Source organism: Coptis chinensis, chromosome 3 (genome assembly GCF_015680905.1).
Source record: "Coptis chinensis isolate HL-2020 chromosome 3, ASM1568090v1, whole genome shotgun sequence".
Lineage (NCBI taxonomy): Eukaryota > Viridiplantae > Streptophyta > Magnoliopsida > Ranunculales > Ranunculaceae > Coptis > Coptis chinensis.
Genome location: NC_141458.1, coordinates 122,944,404 through 122,965,859, shown reverse-complemented (window position 1 = coordinate 122,965,859; position 21,456 = coordinate 122,944,404). Strand labels below are relative to the sequence as shown.

The following is a 21,456-nucleotide window of genomic DNA, read 5'->3' as shown; positions in this document are numbered from 1 at the left end:
AATCCTAGAGAAGCTGGTGTTGGTGCTGTTGGTAGAAACTCAAATGGTGAGTTTGTCTTTGTCTCTGATGAGAAACATTGGCATTGCAACAAACTATATGGTTGAGCCGCATCTTTGCTATACTTGAAGGCATGGAGGTTGCGGTCAAGTAAAGGTGGAGCATCCATTTGGGTTGAATCCGACTCAAGGGCAGCAGTAACGGCATTCAATTCTGGCAAAATTCCATGGCAGTTGAAACAAAGATGGAGAGAATTGCATACCAAATTGACCCTTTGTACTATCACTACCTAGCGAGAGGTGAATTTTACTGCTGATAAAGCTGCAAATTTTGGAGTAGAATTAGGGACCAGTAACAGTTACAGATGTGGTGGTAGACCCCTATGGGTAAATGGGAGGTACCAGACGAAATCTACTATAGGTTTGCTTGAGTGTGCACTGGTGATGTAGGAGGCTAACACTCCTTACTATCCAACACTGTACAGTTCTTTTCTTTTTTGTTTTTCTCATTAATGAATTTCAATCCTACTTAGCAAAAAACAAATAAAAGTATGTGTGTTATCAGGCAAGTGATTAAGGGTTACTATCATGTTGGTTACAATGATTGTAATGTTATCAGGCACAGTAGTGCTGACCATGAGCAATCATCACAATCAAATTTCTATTCGAACAATCTTCTGTGAAGGTCAGTGAATAAAAGTACAACAATTAAACTTTTGAAGTACTCTTCAAAATACATCTGTTACACAAAAAAGAAGTAATGGTGATAAAGCCAACTGATTAGATGTGTTATAGTACTCCATCCTTCATCGATCGCGTTTACTTAACCTCTTACGTGGAAGTGATTGTACAAAGTAGCTTTAGTAAGCGCAAAAACGTTAGTCTTTAGTCCCACACCAGTCAGAGATGCCCGTGTACGAAGTATTTAAACTCTTCTGTGGAAGTGATAGTCACGACCTTACTTGAACAGGATCTGTTCTATAGGGAAGTACCTCTGTTTCCTTGAGTAATCAAGAGACGGTAACCAAAGCTTGGTAGATGAAACAGGACCGGGCGACCAGAGCGTGATTAATGGCTGGTGATCCTGATGGGCTCACTTTGCTATAGAGGATCGTTCTCGGCAGCCTTCGGGCTTCCGGGGTGGTCGTGCGGTTGTCTGACAAGCCTTCAACCCTTTTTAAAACACTTGTGGGAAGTATTTAAAGGCTTCTGTGGAAATGATGGGCACGAACTATACTTGGACAGGATCTGTTTTAATAGCATGTACCTACATTTGCCTCGACAATTGGATGATAAAACTGTAAACTAAATGCACAACCAAGTAGCCTAATCATACTTCCCGGCCTTTCCCGCCTATAAAAGAAGAAAGATCTGGAATGCAATTATCCAATCTCTATGAAGGAGGACCAAATTGCTTGGAACTATGGAAATAGAATTGACAATAATTGGTTTAAAGAGAGCGTATCGGCGCTGGGGACTTTTTTTTCAGACAGTCGTCTCTTTTCACATTATTTAGAACATACCCTAAGAGCACATCAAAAAATCCTATGTGGCACTCTTTTAGCAGCTTGTCCATTGGACTTGCTCCGAAGGCACAAATATTTTTGATTGATGCTATTGAATGAAAGCTTATAATTAGGATAGTTTTGAGTGTAGCAATTGTCTTCCCGTAATCTTATATGACTATGTACGGAGTTATACACGCCAGTCTGAAATCTTGCACATCAGTAATAATGTTGAAGAACAGTAGGTTGAAACTTGAACTAATCAACGCAAGTATCCACATTGATCCACAATTGCATTGCTGTAGCAAACCAATTAACTAACACCTTCATTGGGCCCGCTGGGGGTATAATGCAGACTAGAACTCAAGAACATACACATGCAACAGCTACATAATAACTAATGTATGAAATGCTATCAAAACAATGTAACTGAGAAGTAAAAGTACTGGTACTAGTTTAGGAATTTAAATTAGACGGTTTCCAATGAACCCACAATGAATGATTCTTTGAGTCTTCTAGTTCGAACTATATAAAATCCTCAACTCAAAACAGAACTCCCAGAAAAGGACAACAGCCATATCAAAACCAAATACCAAACAAGAACATATCTAGGACACAATTTATCTCTTCTTGGACACACCAACTGTCTTTCCCCTGCGTCCAGTAGTCTTTGTATGCTGGCCACGTACGCGAAGACCCCAGTAGTGTCGAAGACCACGGTGGTTCCTGTCACATTGAAAAACAACAGTCCCTCGTTAAGCATACGAATGACATGAAATTAAGAGTAAAACATTAAACTACAACTTGAAAGTAATGGGGGAAAACATCACAACAGATGGATACTCTCATATATATGAAATCATATAAACATAACTTTGGCACAAGAAAGATAAAAAGCTAGGTTGACCAGAGTGTAAAAAGAAGCTTCTACTCCAAATACAACGCAGCTTCTGAAACTCGGACCATCCAAAGAATGCGTGTAGGACAACAAGAAGCAGGCTACGGAGAGACAAGCAGAGAGGAGATAAAACTCCACTCTATGGTCATCTCTTTTTTATTTCTGCGGCTCCTCTCTAGCTGCTAGCTCTAACTAGAAATGAGATGCATCAATTGAAATGGTGAAACTCGACTAAACAACCTATTTGCAACATTTTAAGCAAACTGAGAAGAGCTGTGTATGACAAAAACCTAATGGATCAATCTTACATTCCACATGAAGTGGAACTCCACTCTATGCTCTTCCCTTTTTTGTTTCCGCGGCACCTGCTAGTTTTCTCATTAACTGGCACAACTAGAAAGGTAATGCATCACTAGAAATGGTGAAACTCATACTAAACAACCTATTCGCAACATGTGAAACAAACTAGCAACCTGTGTATGACCAAAACCTCATGGATCTTGCATGTCAACGAAACTACAGACACCACATGGGAAATTCCCTTTTTCTTCTATGGCCCCGTTTGTCTAAATACACAGCTCTCAATTTTTGTCAGCTTGCAGTCCTCAAGTACAAAGTTAATACTTATAAAGTCATGGATTAGAATCTAACCCAGGTTAATACTCATTACCCACTTAAGTACATTGTTATCCAGAAAACCTTGCCCCAAATAAAGGAAACTGTATAGTATTTGAAGGGCAAAATACAGAAATAGTTTCAACAGCCAGAACTACAAAACCAAAATAAAACTGCAGTCTTCCAGAAATTTAACATTGAAAACTAAAAGATCTTCACAGCAAAATCTTTGGGCCGCTCTTCATCAAATTAAATGCAGTAGGCTCATGCAACAGAAATCCACTTCAATAACAATCCGAGAAGATGCCTGTGTACGAAAAGATCACCACCGAATCACTTACATCAAACACTGAAATCTTTGGCAAGACTACCACATTGCAAAACTTGTAGAAGATACCACAATATGATAGTGTGATATCACTATCAAAGGTAAAACTAATAAATTCTCTAACTACCAAGTGAAAAGCATTAACGACTTGCATCAATTCCTAGTATGAATAGAGTTTTGTGGTTTATTGAAAATTAAGGCAAGAGACAGTAAAAAAACAAATGTCCAAGAGGAACCATCCTGTACATGTTTCTTATCAATGGGATAACATGGAAAAGTCATTCACTATTGGAAGAGAGGCTACCATCACGGTTCACAGATCACTTATTCACATCCCTAGTATGCCATACATTAGAAATTCATAAAAGCTTCGGGACTTCGAGGAAATAAGTAAACATTGACCTTTTTGAAACAACTAGGGATACCTTTCATGCTTGGACAGATAAGAATCTCACAGCGGAATTTAGACACACTAAAGACAGGCAGCATTGAGTTTCTCATTCTCAGCTAATTAGACATCTCTATTAGTCATCTTGAACAACACCATTATTACAACGAGCAATTTTTTGTAATCTTAAAACACACAAGCATGTAAGCAACCGTATGCAGTCCTGGTGATCTTAACAAACAGAAGTGGGCAAGGTATGACCATATGAACCAATTTGTAGTTAAATTAGCAAAACTCGTGCACACCTTGTATGTGAATAGAAAGCAAAGGTTCCTACTCTCCCCCAAAAATCTAAGATCTAACAGCTTAAATAAAAAGGAAATCTGCATTATTCTCACAATGGTCCAAAAAATTGCAATTATCCAACAAGTCTCCATCTAACCAGGGTAAACAATAACTTCTTAAGCAAAGAGTGATAACTATTCAATTTTTGGTATCCAACATATGCTAATTCTTCAAGACTATCAATGCCAAAGAAAAACAGTAAGCAATCAAATATTTCTACAACAGACCTAATCACAATTACCTACGAGCGAATCAAAGAAAACTCTAATTTGACTACCAAGATATGACAATTGTTAGTTGTTAGCAACTCAGCAAAGAAAAACAGTCGGCCTCTAGTAAAAATAAATAATGAACTCACACACAATCAACTGCTTCTAAAGCTAAATGCAAAGCTTTCTGGAAGATTAAGTCACCTGCTAGAATTAAAACTTTTATATGAAAGGTGTTAAATAAGATTTTACCTACCAAACAATTTATGTATGATAGACAGATTCGCAACCAGCTGTAATTGCCTCGTTTTCGCTGCTTAGCCAAGGCCAGCTGTTGCTTAAATGTGTTTGATGATGTTCCCTATATCGACTACAATGTTGCTTAGCAGGACGTAGGAAAACTAAATTCACTTGGTAATAATCTACGAATGGCAGTCATAAACAAGCAGAACTGTTTTAACCAAATTAGACCACTCCGCAACCTACAAGGAGGGAACTAATAAGGAAAGACTTGAAAGACATGGGGAAGCAGACAAGTGACCTGCAGGCTACAGCTAAATGTCAAAACAGTAGAGCAAACATCCTTAACAACTGAAAAAGACATAAAAAAGAGCACATTCCCATACTGCTGATGACCGACGCCACAGATCCTTGGTTGAGGACCTCTTCGATTTTCTGGAAGCTTGTCTTGAAAATTGCAATACAACTAATACTAGCAAATTCCATGTGGCAACTTTTCAAGATGCTAGCATAGAAACAAGAACAAATGGTACAAAAGATGCTCTCCAACGTTTCAAGTCATAATATATTCAAATCACCTGATGCTACCAATCATATATCTCTGTTGTTTGACACGGGTTGTCCTCTACGGTTATTATGTGTCCTCAGAAATGAAGCAGCAGCAGCATATTGCATGTGACCTTTCTCTTAGGCTTTACATGAACCATGCATCTGTGATTTGAGATGGGATATTTATTGTAAGTATTGTGTTTCTTCAGAAATGAGGAAGATGCAATCCATTGAGTACGATCATTCCTTTAGGCTCTACCAAGAGAACAAAAAGTTAAAGCGTGATGTAGAATGTCAGAGAAAGGAACTTGAGGAACGAGCTAGAGATCTGGAAAGGCGCGAGGCACGAATCTACCTAGAGATGCATAATGCAACTTTTGCAAAAGGAAAAGTGGACGCGTATGCACTATTTTTACTTTGTTGTGTAGATTAACTGGGAATTTATGTTATCCCATCAAACTGAGACTATAGTATATTTAGAGATTAGTTTACCTTCTAAATGTCATTAATGGTTAAGTATTTGTGAGGAAATAATGGATGACCAACAACAAGCCCAGCATACTAGTTTGGACTTTACAGGACGTACTGAAGTGAGAAAGCAAGCACAATAGTCAGCTGATGTCCTTTTATTAGTGCAAGACCATTAAAGCATGGAAACAGCAAGATCGAGTCTGTCATTAGGCTGCTACTTTCATCTGATGTACAAAAAGTTTGTGGTAAAGATATGATGGGTACGAAGTATCAGACTCACTGACGCTCTAAACCTGATGAAAGAAATGTGTTGACACTTTTTTTCATATGGATCAACAACCATGTCCAACACAGCATTTAAGTGTGCATTGCAATCAGTCTTATATCAAAGATCTTCTCAGGTGTTTTCTAGGAGTGCAAATTTTTAAAAATGTGCCTAGTCAAATTTTATGGCAGTTAGACACTTAGCTGGTTAGAGAGTATCGCAAGTTGCAAGGGCCTTCACATACTTGATTTACATGCTATTTACTATGACATTCACAGAGAAAGTAAATCGGACTCTGAACAAAAAATCATCTATATGTCCAACTTTGAACTTCAGGCATTGACTACTTCCTCTCGATTCTTATTTTCATTGTTAATATATATATATATATTTTTATAGAAAATAACTTGCTGTTTTATTGTATATATTTTCTAATGCAAACAATGCTTCAATGGTTGAAATTTTAATAACTATCAATATTTTTTATATCGTCACTGGTGTAGGAATGACCTGAAATATGGACAGGACGTGCTAAAAGTTCTCTTCACATCTTGAAGAGGACAACTAGTAACCCATAGTCCTAACATCACAATTACCCAAGTGTGAATCAAGCCAAAGCAAACTCTAATTTAACTACCAATTTTTATAGCTAAAATATGACAATCGTTAACAGCTAGCAGTTCAGCAAAAAAACACAGTAACCATCCAATAAACATAAAACCAAAAAGCAAGAGACATCTAGACAATGCAGCAAGCACATACCAGTCATCACTGCTGCTGTTAGTGAGTAAGTCTCCAAAAAGCGTACACTAAGATGATAGTCACGGCCATGCCTGTGTATGCAACCCACTTGTCAACACGATGCCGCCTTTCAATAAGTTTCAAGACAGAGTTTGAGAGCCCAATCGTGTTAAGGGTGTCCAGCGCTTTACGTTGTGCCCTCTGCACAGAAAACGATAATTGATTAAACAAGAAATCCATAGACGCTGATCATGTGCTGAATTACCAATTGTGGAAACAGTGAAAAACCCAGAGCTGAAAGAGGATAACCGCGACAAAACGATATAGATGACAAGTCAAACCCAAAAATTTCTATCAAAGTACTAAGAAGCAGGCAACTGTTACTGAAATACTATATAGATTTCCCAAACATAACTAATTAAAAACGAGCTATTACGTAATGCGACCTCACCATTGAGTAAGAACCACTATACAATAAAGATATCACACCACAAAAAGGTGCAATCGATAGCTCACAGCATGCGATAACAATGATCCATGTCAAGAACAGCCAATCAATCAAGAACCTCTTTAGTACAAAACTAAAAAAATCGAGCATATTATGGTTTTTGTTTGTGTGTGAGTTTAAACATCATATTTTCATGTCTTAACGATCAAAATAAGTTGTTAAGGTAGCGTGCAATTCTTTAACAACTTAGCCTCACATCAGTACCAATTGGTCCATTAACTCAGTCTTCAAGCATAATTCAAGCTCTAATAAGGAAATTAACTAAACAGCAAATGCAGTCATGCATGTGATTCTAATTTCGCAGTTGTTTCGGTTAATGACTGTCACAGGGGGAGACCGAAAAGCAAAGCGAAGGGGATAATAAATACATGTACCCTAGAGATATAATTAAATCATCTCAGCCTCTTTTGTTATCTGTAAAAAAAAAACTCAATTAATCATGTAGTAGTACATACTTTCAACACTTCCCGCTGTCCAGCATATTTGGAAAGAATAGCAACGCCAGTATCAAGAGCTTCCTCCAGCATTTTAGACGAGTTACGCGCCGATTGCATAGCTTGTGCTTCATCGTCGACTATTCTCAAGACATGAGAAGACTCTTCATTCTGAAATTACAAGAATATGACAAATGTTTTAAAATCCCAATGCAAATTTTGAAAAGGAAAATGTGTAAAATGAACAAGAAGAATAATAGGACTCTTAGACAAGTTTCATTCCCATGAGTAAAGATAGATGAAACAGCAATACACTATTCTAGGTAGTATCGAGGACAATAAGAAAGTGTTGTAAGGAAATGGACCACATACAACTCTTTCAAGTAGTTCTGCCCTTTGCCTAGCTTCCATCATTCGTTTGTTATTGCGCTCTGTATAATTCTCCAAGCTTTTCTTCAATTGTTCGACGTCTTGAGCTACATTTTCTATTTTCCTGTAAACAGTAATCACAAAGAGAAAAGGTAAATACACTATAAATTTGCAGAAGTTGTGCGTCAAAAAGATTACCCTCGTGGAAGATCTTAATTGGTCATGACTTGGTCCAGTGGTGTCCCTCCTAAAGTGCAGTTCTTCTTTTGGTGTTTACTACAAGGAAATTTTTTGACAACGGATCAACAGCATGCACGAGGTAAAGATGTGGCAGCAGAGTGTGTGCTTTGCACTCAAGTTGATGAAACTGCAGACCACCTTATGTTACACTGCAGTTTCAGTAAAGAGGTGTGGCAAACCATCCTACACCCCGGTGGGAATTGATATCAACCAGGCTATCCGCCCTCATTCAGTAGCTTCCTGTCTCCATAGCTGGTTGTTGAATTCTACAGTCTATAGGGTGCATATGGTTGAATGGAGGATATTAACGTGTACATCTCACATGGAAGTATACAAGTTTCATGTGACAGGAAGCATTTGCTAATATGTTCTCCATGGTTGTGAATTCTATTCAAATGAATTTCATAGCGGAAGTTGGATTAGACAACACAGTCAGCAAATCCCACTTGTGTACTGAATACTACCAAAGTTGTTTCCTCGTTTTTTCCATCTAAAATGGCCACTCTCTTCTTAAACCACCCTACTTTCTCTCCTACAACCCCATCATCAAAAATACCAACTTCCTTAAACCCAACCAACCCACTTTTATTATTCTCCAAATCATCAAACTTCTCCTATAACAAATCCATAAAATGTTCTCTCTCTCAAACCCGACCCGAATACATTCCAAACAAAATACCCGACCCAAACTATGTCAGAATCTTCGACACAACATTACGTGACGGTGAACAATCCCCGGGAGCAACAATGACTAGTAAAGAAAAACTAGATGTGGCACGGCAGCTTTCGAAACTCGGGGTTGATATAATTGAAGCTGGTTTTCCTGCTTCATCGAATGATGATCTTGAAGCTGTTAAGATTATTGCCAAAGAGGTTGGTAATGCTATTGATGATGATGGGCATGTTCCTGTTATTTGTGGTCTTGCTAGATGTAATAAAGCTGATATTGATGCTGCTTGGGAAGCTGTTAAGTATGCCAAGAGGCCTAGGATTCATACTTTTATTGCGACTAGTGAGATTCATTTGAAGTATAAGTTGAGGAAGTCTAGAGAGGAAGTTATTGCTATTGCTAAGGAGATGGTTGGATATGCTGGGAGTTTGGGTTGTAATGATGTCGAATTTAGTCCTGAAGATGCCGGAAGGTTCGATTTTTAATTATTATTTACTGATATTTTACTATTTAGTGACCAGTGATGTGTATATGTGGATTTCATTGTTGTATAAGGTCTGATAGAGAGTACCTTTATGAGGTTCTTGAGGCAGTTATTAAGGCAGGGGAGACCACTCTTAACATTCCTGATACAGTTGGTTATACTTTACCTACTGAATTTGGGAAATTGATTGCTGATATTAAGTTGAATACCCCTGGAATAGATAATGTGATAATATCGACACATTGTCAGAACGACCTTGGACTTTCCACTGCCAATACGATTGCGGTATGTTATTATTTGTTGTGAGAAGTAGTGTTTGATAAGAAAAATTGAAGTGAACTTACTTATTGGGTCATCTTAATTTAGGGGGCATATGCAGGTGCAAGGCAGTTAGAAGTAACTATCAATGGGATTGGAGAGAGAGCGGGAAATGCTTCTTTGGAGGAGGTATGAAGTTCTTTTTCTTATGCTTGTGGTACGAGCTGTATATCAAGAAATATGATAGGTCATAAAATAACTTTAAATTTGAATATGATATGCTGGTTTAGTGGTAGTAGTTTTGTAAAGGTATTGGCTATCTCTTGTTCACATCATTTTGTATTGTTAGAAACATTACTTATATAAGTTTACTTGCTTGTCACTATAAATTCTTCCGTGTGCCACATTGTTTTTTATGTTGTTATAAATTAACATTTACATACATCGAATGACAAAAATAGTATATGCATCTGCTAAGGAACAAATGTGTAAGTGCAAATTGATAAGTTAAGCACGAATATGAGTTTTGTAGAAAAAAGTCAACAAAGTTTCAATGGCTGAGGAGACCCAACACAAAACTATTAAGGCTAATTAGAATTAAGATAAATAGCAAACACCAAGAAAATCATTCTTACTTTTCACAGCTATCTGATATATTGACATCCAACTAGAGTGTGACAAGCCTGTCATACCTGGTATATGATTTATCTTGAAATCCGTGACACATAGGGAGTCCACAATTAGATCGGAATTCTTCCGTTCATGCACGATCTTTATAAACTGGTTAGCGTGTTTCGTAGATAACCTGTTAACTTGTTATTTGAGAAACTATCAAAGCCTTGATCCCTGTTTGTCAAGGTACGTAGGCAGCAATTAATGGTGAAACTCTTGTTCATCCATTCATGCCATCAATCCCTTTATGTCGTAGATGTTGAGACATTGTATTTGGCTCTTAAAGTTCTTCCAAGTTATTTTTATTTTTATTTTATTTTTGAGACACCAATTCCAAGTTAATTGTTAAGTACACAATCCATTTAAAATATGCTATAGAACCTACAAGGGTAATTGTTATTTTCTTAGATTTTCAACGAGCTATTAAGCTTTTCAAACTTTTTCTCTCTATGGTTTTTCGTTTCAGTTTAATAAGTAATTAGGACTTTTTCTTTTACTGCCGAAAAATTGAAGGTTCTCTTACTGTTTTGTGTAGGTTGTGATGGCTATAAGATGTCGTGGGAAGGAACTACTTGGAGGGCTTCACACTGGGGTTAACACTAGACATATTGTTATGGCCAGCAAGATGGTATTGTCTATTCATCTTCGGTTACCTTTGTTATTTGTGGCTATCTGATTTTCTCATTAGATGATTTTTGTTTCCAGGTTGCTGAGTTCACAGGGAGCACAAAGGCATGACATTGTTGGAGCGAATGCTTTAAGCCCATGAAAGTGGTATTCATCAGGTTGTTATTTTATCTATATTTATTACTATTTACTTGATGCTCAAGTCCTTATGTTCTGCTCTTCTTAATTCATAATTAGTGCTTTAATCCCACTTAAACTTTATATTAAATTGTATATGTCCATTATTTTGTAGGACGGAATGCTAAAATTCAAAGGTACTTACGAAATCATGTCTCCTGAAGATATTGGGTTATCACGATCTAATGACTCTGGCATTGTCCTTGGAAAACTTAGGTATGCACCTTTTAGTTTTTCATCTTATGTGCTTCCTTGGCTGATTGAAATTGTATTTTCACCATAAGCCCATAATCAAATATTTGGACTTAAAATTATATGAATTAAAACACTTCTGTCAATTTGCAACATTTTTGGAATATTCTGAATATAAATCATGTAAGCATGACCCTGTAATACCTTTTTATTTGGGTTGCTTGTTTTGAACTTTGAAGGTGTAAGATATACGATCTGAACAACCTTAAGCATGACCCTGTAATACCTTTTATTTGTTTTGCTTGTTTTGAACTTTGAAGGTGTGGGATTTTAGATATGAACAACCATGTTTACATCTTCCTTTGAGAAGGGGAGTTCTATAGCTGAACCATATTCATTTTGGATGTGGCCAGTAGCCACTGGTCAAGCATTGGGAGTTGGGCTCCAAGGTCTTGGGTTCAATTCCCACCTTCACCAGGGCAGGGGGTTTTGGGATTAACATTACTAAAATGCCTTAACGATAAAAATAATTGGGTTAATTAGACTAAACTCTCTAAAATATGTACCAATTTAGATTAAATCCCCTATTATTTAAATCATTAGACTTAAATACCCATGTTGGTTGATGTTTCATTTAATTCCAGAACTTCCCCCCATTATGTTTTTTCTCAATCACTCTTCTACTCCATTTTTGCTACATTACCACTGCCATATCTATACAAAATTATAACCCTAGTACCAAGAATTTGAAACGATACCTACTTGGTAAAATGTTGAAACTATATTGTGAGCTCTCTTGGAACAGAAGGTTTTAATTTTTAGTCAAACCCACTCAATCCAATTTGTTCTGGACTAAGGTTTAGAAGAATTGAGTATTTGAAGGTTGAAATTGAGTGTCCTTGGGTTTACCTAAGGTTTAGTATGTTACTGGTGTTGGGGTTATGGGATTTCGGTTGTGATTGTTTTGTGGAATCAAGTTGGGGTTTGGGAGGTCGAGTGATTGGGGAAGAAGATGGAAGGGTCAAATAAGGGCAGTCTTGGAAATAATTGAAATGCCAACCACTATGCAATAAAATGGTTGGCATTTCAATTATTTCCAAGACTGGTACTTAAGTCTAATTATTTAAACAATAGGGGGTTTAGCCTAAACTAGTATATAATTGGGGTCTAATTAACCCAAAATAAAAAAGAGGTAAACTGTAACGTAACATATTGTTGTTCCTTTTTGGTATAGTGGACGGCATGCTCTAAGATCTCGACTCTTGGAGGTATGATTATTCCTATACTTTCTCCATTGACAATTTTTGAGGTTCCTTTCTCCAATTTTGTGTTTTTTTTGTTTTCCAGCTTGGTTATGAATTAGATGGCAAGGATCTTGATGACATCTTTTGGCGTTTCAAAGCAGTGGCTGAGAAGAAAAAAGTGAGTAGATGTCTTGATACAATTCGGTTATTTGTTTGCATCCGTTTGTAAACTTTGCCTGTGTAATAGTGTAATACTATGTGGATTTGGCGCTAGTCCTAAATCGGGGAAAGTTTGGAGCATTGTCTCTGATAAGAAGTTGGTGTTTACTTTACAATCTCCTCCCAGGATGTAGTTAAGGGTTTAGTGCAAACTGCAAACCGCATGCATCATTGCCTCCTGGCACTTGTGGGTTGGCACTACCGTTACTGGACATTACTATCCTAAGAAAAGTTGATGTTTGCAGCATCTTTCTGATGGCGACATAGAAGCATTGATATCAGATGAAATTTTCCAGCCACAGGCCATTTGGTCTCTTGGTGATCTGCAGGTATTCCACATTGTTTTACTGTCTTTCTAGTTCCTGCTTCTTTCTGGATAGCCTTTTTAAATTTTTTTACATCTAATACTCACAAGTCACAACACAGGTTACATGTGCGACTCTTGGTCTTTCTACAGCAACTGTGAAACTTATTGGTATAGATGGAGTGGAGCATATTGCTTGTTCAGTTGGAACAGGTCCAGTCGATGCAGCTTACAAAGCCATAGATCAGATTGTCAAGGTTTGTGTAATTTTGAAAAAGTAAAAGGTTTCTTTTAGTCCATTTTTATATTAGTCCAGAGAAGTTACTCGTAGTAAATAACATTAATATGTTAGTTGAGAGTAGTCACTCGTAGTAAATACAAGCAGGACAAGTCCACTGTGCATTCATATGAATATTATATCGAAGATGATAGAAAAAATACACACACACGCACACAAAAGAGAAAAAGGAAACTGAAAATTGCATTAATTACTTCTCCAAAGCTTTTAAGGAGTTTAGGGGACTCCATTTTCTGCATTTTTATATTAAATCTACTATGCTTAACAAACTTTTTCTTTACAAATAATATATACTACCATTAAAAAGCTAGTTTTTCATTTTCATTTGTTGTACAAAAAGGATGCAGTTCTATCATATCCTTCCGCTACCATTAATGCCAGCGTATAACTGTCATTGTGCTATACCCGAAGGCTACCCGACACTACTGAAAAATTCCCAAATACTTGATCTGAAGCCTAGTCTAATACAATTACATTTAGCTTTGCCAGAGGCTATATTTGAAGAATTTTCTATTGCCTTAGTGGAGTTATTCATCAGGAATGGTCGTATTTGAAAAGTGAACACCCATTTAGATGGAGCATTTTCATGGGGTTAAGTTAGGGCTGTTGAGAACTTTTCTGTTTTAGTTGGTTTGCTCAGCCTTCTTGGCTCCTTTTCATTTGGAAAATTTTGTTTTAGCTCTTACCAGTTGTGTAGCTTGTCTGAATTTAGCAATCAAATACGCGTTGTTCCCCTTGTAGGTATCGGTGTCTCTTCTTGAGTGCTCCATGAACTCAGTCACGGAAGGCATTGATGCAATAGCCTCCACAAGGGTTGTAATTGTTGGAGAGAATAGCCATACATCTACTCATGCTATTACTGGACAAACCGTTAATCGGACGTTCAGGTGCGGAATATTGATGTCTTTCTCTGTTTTTATCATTTATGTTAAGGTAATAGCATTTTCCTCCCATTTATATAATTGTTTGTCCTCGACAGTGGAACTGGGGCAGGAATGGATATTGTTGTCTCCAGCGTTCGAGCCTATGTTAGTGCGCTTAACAAGATGTTTGGTTTCTCAAGAACATCCAAGGTCTCTCCAGAGAGTTCTGAAGTAACTGCTTAGAGATGTCATGACTCATGATTCATTGTTTTGCTTACCGAAACAACATCCTCCAGGCAACATGCAGCTTGGCTTTGAAGACATGTTAAAAGTACAGAGTCTATCATTGTCTTTGTCCTCCTTAGTCCCTTTGCTTTTGTAATTGTAATGTATTCCAAATTTTAGTTATATCTTGTGAAGTATGAACATAGCTTTTCTGTTTGGTCTTTTACTGTTTGTACTTCCTAGAGTGGCGTAGATGATTGAGCTGTTACTGTTTTACTAATAACACCACTTTTTTTTAGTAAGTTTTCGCATTTGTAAACTCGTATAGCGTCAAAAGTTACAGCAGCTTTCTTTGGGGGTCTAGTTAATTTTCTCATTCATAGTTGGCGCTGTTTGCCGAATAAAATAGGAAAAAGTTATTCCTATTCTCAGGTTTGTATTGTTATAACTTATGATGTCCTATTAATGTTTGCATGAACATCGATGTTTGCGTTGATGGTACAAATGTATTTGGATCTTATTCTTTTGGAAATGATCACTTTGGTGCAATTTTACTTGACGTTTCTGAATTTAAATATGTGGTCGATGGTTGAGGTTGTCCTCTAATAATAATGGTGTTGTTGTGTAATGGACTCTCTGCCTTGATTCCGTTGAAAAAGGAGCGTCATTTATTCCTGGAGCATACCAGGAATAAAGTTGGTTGCACACCTGAAACATTTTGGTTTTTGAGCCACGATGAAGAGAACTGCAGTATACATGGAACCCATTACATTGAAACTAACTATTTTGCCTAAGCATGCAATTATTCTGATGACAATGTATGCACACTCAATTTTCGAGTCATGATGAAGAGAACTGCAACTCTCTCCAACAAAGACCCTTTTCGGTAAGCATCTCAGTCGGTATGCACTTGCATTTGAAATTCACAGGAAGATACCACGGCTTCTAAAGCTGCTGGTGATCTCTGAATAGGGTTTTTTTTTGGATAAAATCTTCATAGATATATTTCTGAATAGGGTGAACCACTGAACCATGGCATTTTATTTGGGTGTTACGGGTTTGCCAATGCTCAAGTAGGCCACGAGGTGCTGCAAACGAAACCTAAGATGGCAGAGTTCTGTTCATGGAGTTCGACTCTGCTGGTAAAAATCCGATATGCTGGCTCTCAACACAAACACGGTTATAACCACTTACTGAACTAACAAGCAATCCATCTGTGCAGTGGTGAGGTGTCGTGTGGTGGGAGGAAGGGGGTGGAGGAACACAAACACGGTTACCTCTTACTACACCTACAAATTTCAATATTATTCTTTGCTGCTAAAACAACAAAACCAACATCAATATGAGAAATATAAACATAGAGACAGAGATAAAAATTCATCATTGTTATCAAAAAGAATGCAAAATTTGTAAACAGATACCAAAACAATTAGACGATTAAAGGTAAATACTTTCTTATATGATATCTTTTGATATGTTTGATGCCCATTTAATATAATTTACTAATAGCGTTGCTACATAAATCGTGGTTATACATAAATCATGGCTATACAAATTTGATTGGTCGTTGATTGGCAGAAGGATAGATATTGAAAGGAAACGTAAACTTGCAAGCCCAAGAGAATTGTATTTTTTCAATAGTTTCTAATTAGATTCAACAATTTTATTATCGAAAAAAAAAACAATTTTATGGTCATCTTGAAAAAATTGGAAACTGGGAATTTAAGGAATAGAAAACTAAAAGTTTCTAATTAAAATGTCTTTGATATGGTCAATTTCATTTGTTTCTATTGGATCCCCGGTAGCGGCGCCATTTGAAAATAATGAGATTTTATAGTATTTGATGTCAATCAAAATGTCTGACAGTCCAAACTTTTAATACCATTAAGGATGTTCCTGTTTAACTGTAAATCTTTTTATGTAAAGCTCAAACTGAAATAGACGATGCTTAAGTTGTTGAGCGGTGGCTATACCTTTTATAATACAACAAAACATATGCAAATTCAATGTAAATTTTGAACTTTTACTCCTATTTGCATATTCTATGAGTGATTTCGAAAATATAAATATTATACCCACTAACTACTTAGCAACATTCCCTATTCCAGTTAAACATCATTATTTATTATAGATAAGTCTACTTATAAACATTTACATTAAGCAAGCACAATCTAATCCTGTTTTGTTGGGGCTCAACACAACACTTTTGGAAACCATCCGACTCACAACTCCAATGAGGGATCAACCATAGTTTATCGTCACTCAACGCGACAATTTTTCAAGTATATATATTAGAAAAACTAACAACATACATTCATAATTGAATAAAACACAAATATTGATAGTCTAATATGAATAATAAGTCAACCCATGGCCAGGGTAAAATTTCATCCCCAGTTAACCTTCAATTTCGAGCACTTTAACACTTCAGTTAACACTTTTTATAAAAACATATTTTGCCGAAAGTGCCTTCATTTTGCACTCTGGAACCTATCAGATTACCCTCAAATGGAGGATGAACCATAATTATTATCAGACATACAAGCATTTCTTAGACATATAACAAGCATTCTTACAAACTACATTCACAATTAAATTAAACAAAATAATTTTTACCTCACTAACAATTTTTACTTTATACAAGTCATATCAAGAATTCAAAATCACCGGTCATAGAGATTCAAGATACCACACACATAGTAAAATATGTCAACCAGATACTGCCGGCCACATACGTAATCATAACACCTTACATAGATTTTGGTGTTCCCTTTTTCGCACCCTTGCACTTTGTAACATTTGCTCGTTTATCTTTTGCCACCTTCTTCAATTCAATGATCTTCACACATATTGGTTTGTGCTCGCTGTAGAGTGTGAGACTACTGTAGGTAATATTGCAATTCTTAGAATTCATTGTTGACGTGGAGTTCGATGACACCTGGAAAGAGAAATAAACAAACGCAAGGAAAAAACTAAACAATAAACATTCATGAATATTCATATATAAAAATTTGTTGATATTACCTTTCGAATGGATCTGGAACGTTAGAACAAGAAAGAGTTGATTTGGTGCGAGGAAGGGCTAGGGATTTTGGTAACGAAATCTCCCTTCACTTTTTCTTGCTATTTTAATATATGTCGCTATGTTTGGTTTGAGAGATATGACTTAGATCTCATACATAGATGATGATGTATTCATTTCATTTGTTATGTTACAGGAGATTGAAGAAGGCTATAATACAATGATATTTAAATCTAAAACAATGGATCTGGTCATGTAAAAAGACGGTTAAAAGGAAAATACTTTATTATGTGATATTTTTGATATGTTTTATGCTCATTTAATATAATTTGCTAATAGTCTTGCTACATAAATCGTGACTAAATAGATTTAATTGGTCGTTGATTGGGAGAGGGATAGATATTGAGAGGAGAAGTAAACTCGCAAGCCCAAGAGAATTGTATTTTTTCATTAGTTTTTAATTAGATTAAACAATTTTATTATCGAAAAAAAAAACAATTTTATGGTAATCTTGAAAAAATTGGAAGCTGGGAATTTAAGGAATAGAAAACTAAAAGTTTATAATTAAAATGTCTTTGATGTGATCAATTTCATTTATTTATATTAGATCCCCGGCAACGGCGCCATTTGAGAATAATGATATTTTGTAGTATTTGATGTCAATCAAAATGTCTGGCAGTCCAAACTTTTAATACCATTAAAGATGTTATTGTTTATCTATAAATCTTTTTACGTAAAACTTAAACTGAAATAGACGGTGTTTAAGTTGTTGAGCGGTGGTTATACCTTTATAATACAACAAAAACAAATGCAAAACAATGTAAATTTTAAACTTTTACTCATATTTGCATATTCTGGGAGTGGTTTCGAAGGTATAAATATTATACCCACCAACTACTTAGCAACATTTCCTATTCCAGTTAAACATTATTCTCTATTATAGGTAAGCATTTATATTAAACAAACACAATCTAACATGTAGATAACATGTGATTGGAATAACATGTAGATAAAAACAATTTGATGGAGACTTGTAAGATAAATTAACTTGATTGAAAAGACTTAATTGAAGAAGAAGTTGAAGAACAATAATGGAAAATAAAATAAAACAAATAAAAATACTTTAAATAAAATAAATAAAAACATGAGTAATGATCTCAATCCTTGGTTTGTCTAGCCAAGAATTGGATAATGATTTATCTCTATATTTTTTTTTATATACCCCTACTTTTACATTTACATATTTGACTTCTTTAGATGTAGGACAACTCATGGTGTTTGCTTTGTATTTTTTTTTTTTTGCTTTATGTTTTATCTTTTCTTCTTGAGCAAACTAGGGCAAACAAGAGCAAACTAAGACGATAAGGACAGAATCTTCAGTCTTTTGAGCTAAGGATAGAATCTTCAGACTTTTGGGTTTGAGTCCTTGACCGTTGGCTTTGACTTTGACTTTTCAACACTTTCTCATATAATATCGAGTCTTCCTAAGCATCGTTAATAGAACTCCTTTTAGTGCTAAAGTGTATCTTTTACGATAAGTAGTCTGAAATGGCTTATAACCTGCAAATGATAGTAAAAGCTATGAGTTGTCTATTTATTATATGTGTAAAAATGGTGTAATGCAGTAATATAAGGGGATAAAAACACACATTTAGAGTCTGATCAATATTTTCCAATATGATATTTGTACAAAATATTTGTCATGTATTCGTGTAATACTAGACTTAATAATGCAAAGGGGGCCAAGACAGGTCAATAGAGAACGTATCAACTATCAAGCCCTTGGCCGCACTTTCAGCCCATTATGGAGGACCAGGTCAGAGGGCCCAAATGGGTATTCTATTTTTTCTTCAGTATGTTACGCATATATAGAAAGGTTAGCCTGATGGACCAATCCATCGGGGCATCAGGCCAATCATTCAACGGTGCAGATTAGATTGCCCCATCTCTATAAAAGATTTCTATGACATGTCTACGAGTCTATCTGATTTGGAGTTCCAACTGGCAAATGGTCGATTTTTTTCATCTTCTTCATTTCACCTTTCATAATCTCCCATGTTCAATCAATCCTAGGTTCCAGTAGTTTATTTCTGTACATGTACTACAAGTCTACAATTGTTAACATTGCATGCATTCATTATTATATATATACATGTGTAATATATCAAACACGTGCACTTATATAAATATTATCATGTACACGTTTATTAGTTATTATATACGGCGTATTAATTAATTTATAATATACGTGTGTATAGTCGTTGACATTATTATTAATATTAATTTATAATACACATGTTCAATGTAATGTTACAAAACATGCATTTAATAACATACATTCACTATTATGCTACATATCTTTATATATTTAGTAGACTTTTACACCTAAAGAAAAGTCCCCAAACTGTCTGGAAAAAAAAATTGGTCATCGTAATGTCAAAAAGTGTAAAGTTTGATACCATTTTTAGTCATTTTTCAAAAGAAAAAGAACACTATGAAAATCTATATTCGTAGAAGATTTGTTTTTGCGAGTAGGCAAAAAAGAGCATTATTATGTGAGAATAATAATTTCCATGGGCTGGATAAATAATGTGGTGCAATCATAACTCATAAGGCCCTAGAATGAATGAGTTAATAAATTTAATACGAATTGAGATTGATCATCGTTTTGAACTTATTAATCTGCGATGGCTGGTGCTGCTATGAAATTTTGAAGAAAATGCGTCTTTATAAAATATGTCGAAGTACAAGCTAGTGTACTGCTAAATCTTGTCCAGCTCGTGATCACCTTGCCAAGCTGTTCTATATACCTGACAAATCTTGTCTGTTATGTGGGCAGCAACAGGAAACTATCCACCACCTTCTTCTGACATGCCACTTTACTAAAGCTCTATGGTTCTTAACACCATGGAATCTAAGATTAATACACTTTGCACACCTACATGTGAAACAATGGATTGATTATTGGTATAATCCGCCACCCAATTGGCCAATCAATCGTAAGCTCTGGACCAAATTCTGTTTACACTTATATTGGACTTTATGGTCGGAGAGATGCTCGGTTTACCATGATCGTAGAAGACCAAACATGTTCAAATTGTCTTTATCTATGCAAAAGTTCTTTATCTGTAATGAGAGCATCTTAATCTTGCAGGAACAAAGAGTTAAAACTGTTCATCATATCTTCTGGAAACCACCCCACAAAAATTGTGTTAAACTAAATGTTGATGTTTCTTTCACAAAAGGAAAGAACACAACATATGGCTATGTGCTTAGGAACTCATATGGCCTTTTCTTGGCTGCAGGAACTGAACAAGGAAAATATAACACAAAGAGCAGAAGAAGCAGAAAGAGTACTCCAATCATAGGAAGATGGAAGTGGAAACTGACTCCCAAACTGTCAGTAACTTTTTGGGAAATAAGAAGATTGTAAATATAGGCTGGTATTCTCAGCTATATCTTAATGAGACTCTGGCCCTATTAGCTACTAAGGAACACTTTTGTACTCTGTGGATAAACATATCTGGAAACAAAGTGGCCTATATGTTAGCTTGCCATGGAATTTCCTCTCCTATTCCTCAAGAATGGTTAATAACCCCGCCATTGTGGCTTTGGGACATTATGAGCAGTGACAGAAACAATGTAAATTTTCCTATCTAATTAATATATATATATGATAATTATATGATAATTATCATTTTTTTGTTTGTTAATTATATGATAATTAAAAAAAAAAAAAAAAAAGTGTACTGCTAATCTGCTGTAGACCTATATAATATCAGCTACATATGGGAGGACCACTTTGATAAGTAGGGTAACTCCAGGGGTATTTAGGACATTTAGAAGGATATTTTTTCTTTTTAGTAAGATGGTACACGTGGTAATTACCTATTCCGTGTTTAAACGGTGTTGATGGATGCCAGCTGGAAGTTTATTAGTTAGCTTATCTCCTACGCGTACAAGATAAGCACACACAACCTATAAATAAGTCCAGTAGTTTTATTTCTGTATCTATTTTTCTCTGTACGAATCGGGAATAAGATAGGGTTTCGAGCTCTCGCTAGTCACAACAGCATAAGATCAGGATGGGTTTCATTTT

The 21,456-nt window shown here is 35.8% G+C and overlaps 2 protein-coding genes and 1 non-coding gene across 8 annotated transcripts; 2 read left to right on the top strand and 1 right to left on the bottom strand.

The window, feature by feature from the left end:
* Positions 1 to 949: 949 nt before the first annotated feature.
* Positions 950 to 1,163, top strand: LOC147514040 (small nucleolar RNA U3). Its single transcript, XR_015219729.1, has one exon. It is a non-coding gene; the product is annotated as a small nucleolar RNA U3 (small nucleolar RNA).
* Positions 1,164 to 1,932: 769 nt separating this feature from the next.
* Positions 1,933 to 8,192, bottom strand: LOC147514039 (membrin-11-like). Of its 6 annotated transcripts, XR_015215870.1 has the most exons (7): positions 8,061 to 8,192; positions 7,866 to 7,986; positions 7,515 to 7,664; positions 6,573 to 6,752; positions 5,104 to 5,236; positions 2,874 to 3,322; positions 1,933 to 2,228 (listed from the first exon to the last, which is right to left on the bottom strand). XR_015215870.1 is itself a non-coding variant. In XM_086597438.1 (5 exons), exons 2-4 carry the CDS (start codon positions 7,905 to 7,907, stop codon positions 6,591 to 6,593), a joined length of 354 nt encoding a protein of 117 aa, XP_086453564.1. In that variant the 5' UTR covers positions 7,908 to 7,986; positions 8,061 to 8,192; the 3' UTR covers positions 1,933 to 2,228; positions 6,573 to 6,590. The 6 variants fall into 6 exon arrangements, 1 of the variants encoding a protein (XP_086453564.1); XR_015215869.1 differs by lacking the exon at positions 2,874 to 3,322 and having other exon boundaries at positions 5,104 to 5,329; XR_015215868.1 differs by lacking the exon at positions 2,874 to 3,322.
* A 129-nt stretch (positions 8,193 to 8,321) lies between these two features.
* Positions 8,322 to 14,637, top strand: LOC147514038 (2-isopropylmalate synthase A-like). Its single transcript, XM_086597439.1, is given in 13 exon segments — positions 8,322 to 9,244; positions 9,328 to 9,541; positions 9,623 to 9,703; positions 10,722 to 10,819; positions 10,892 to 10,946; positions 10,948 to 10,971; positions 11,106 to 11,206; positions 12,417 to 12,450; positions 12,530 to 12,604; positions 12,891 to 12,974; positions 13,072 to 13,206; positions 13,989 to 14,134; positions 14,227 to 14,637. Coding segments are annotated over 13 exon segments (1,821 nt in total). The 5' UTR covers positions 8,322 to 8,597; the 3' UTR covers positions 14,354 to 14,637.
* The last annotated feature ends 6,819 nt before the right edge of the window (positions 14,638 to 21,456 follow it).

Bases quoted from the DNA above. Each gene is read 5' to 3' on its own strand.
- LOC147514039 (XM_086597438.1), bottom strand. From the start codon at position 7,907: ATGATGGAAGCTAGGCAAAGGGCAGAACTACTTGAAAGAGTT. The intron at 7,665-7,865 runs GTATGTGGTCCA...TTGTAATTTCAG, and splicing joins CAGAACTACTTGAAAGAGTT to AATGAAGAGTCTTCTCATGT. The intron at 6,753-7,514 runs GTATGTACTACT...TTTTCTGTGCAG, and splicing joins GACAGCGGGAAGTGTTGAAA to AGGGCACAACGTAAAGCGCT.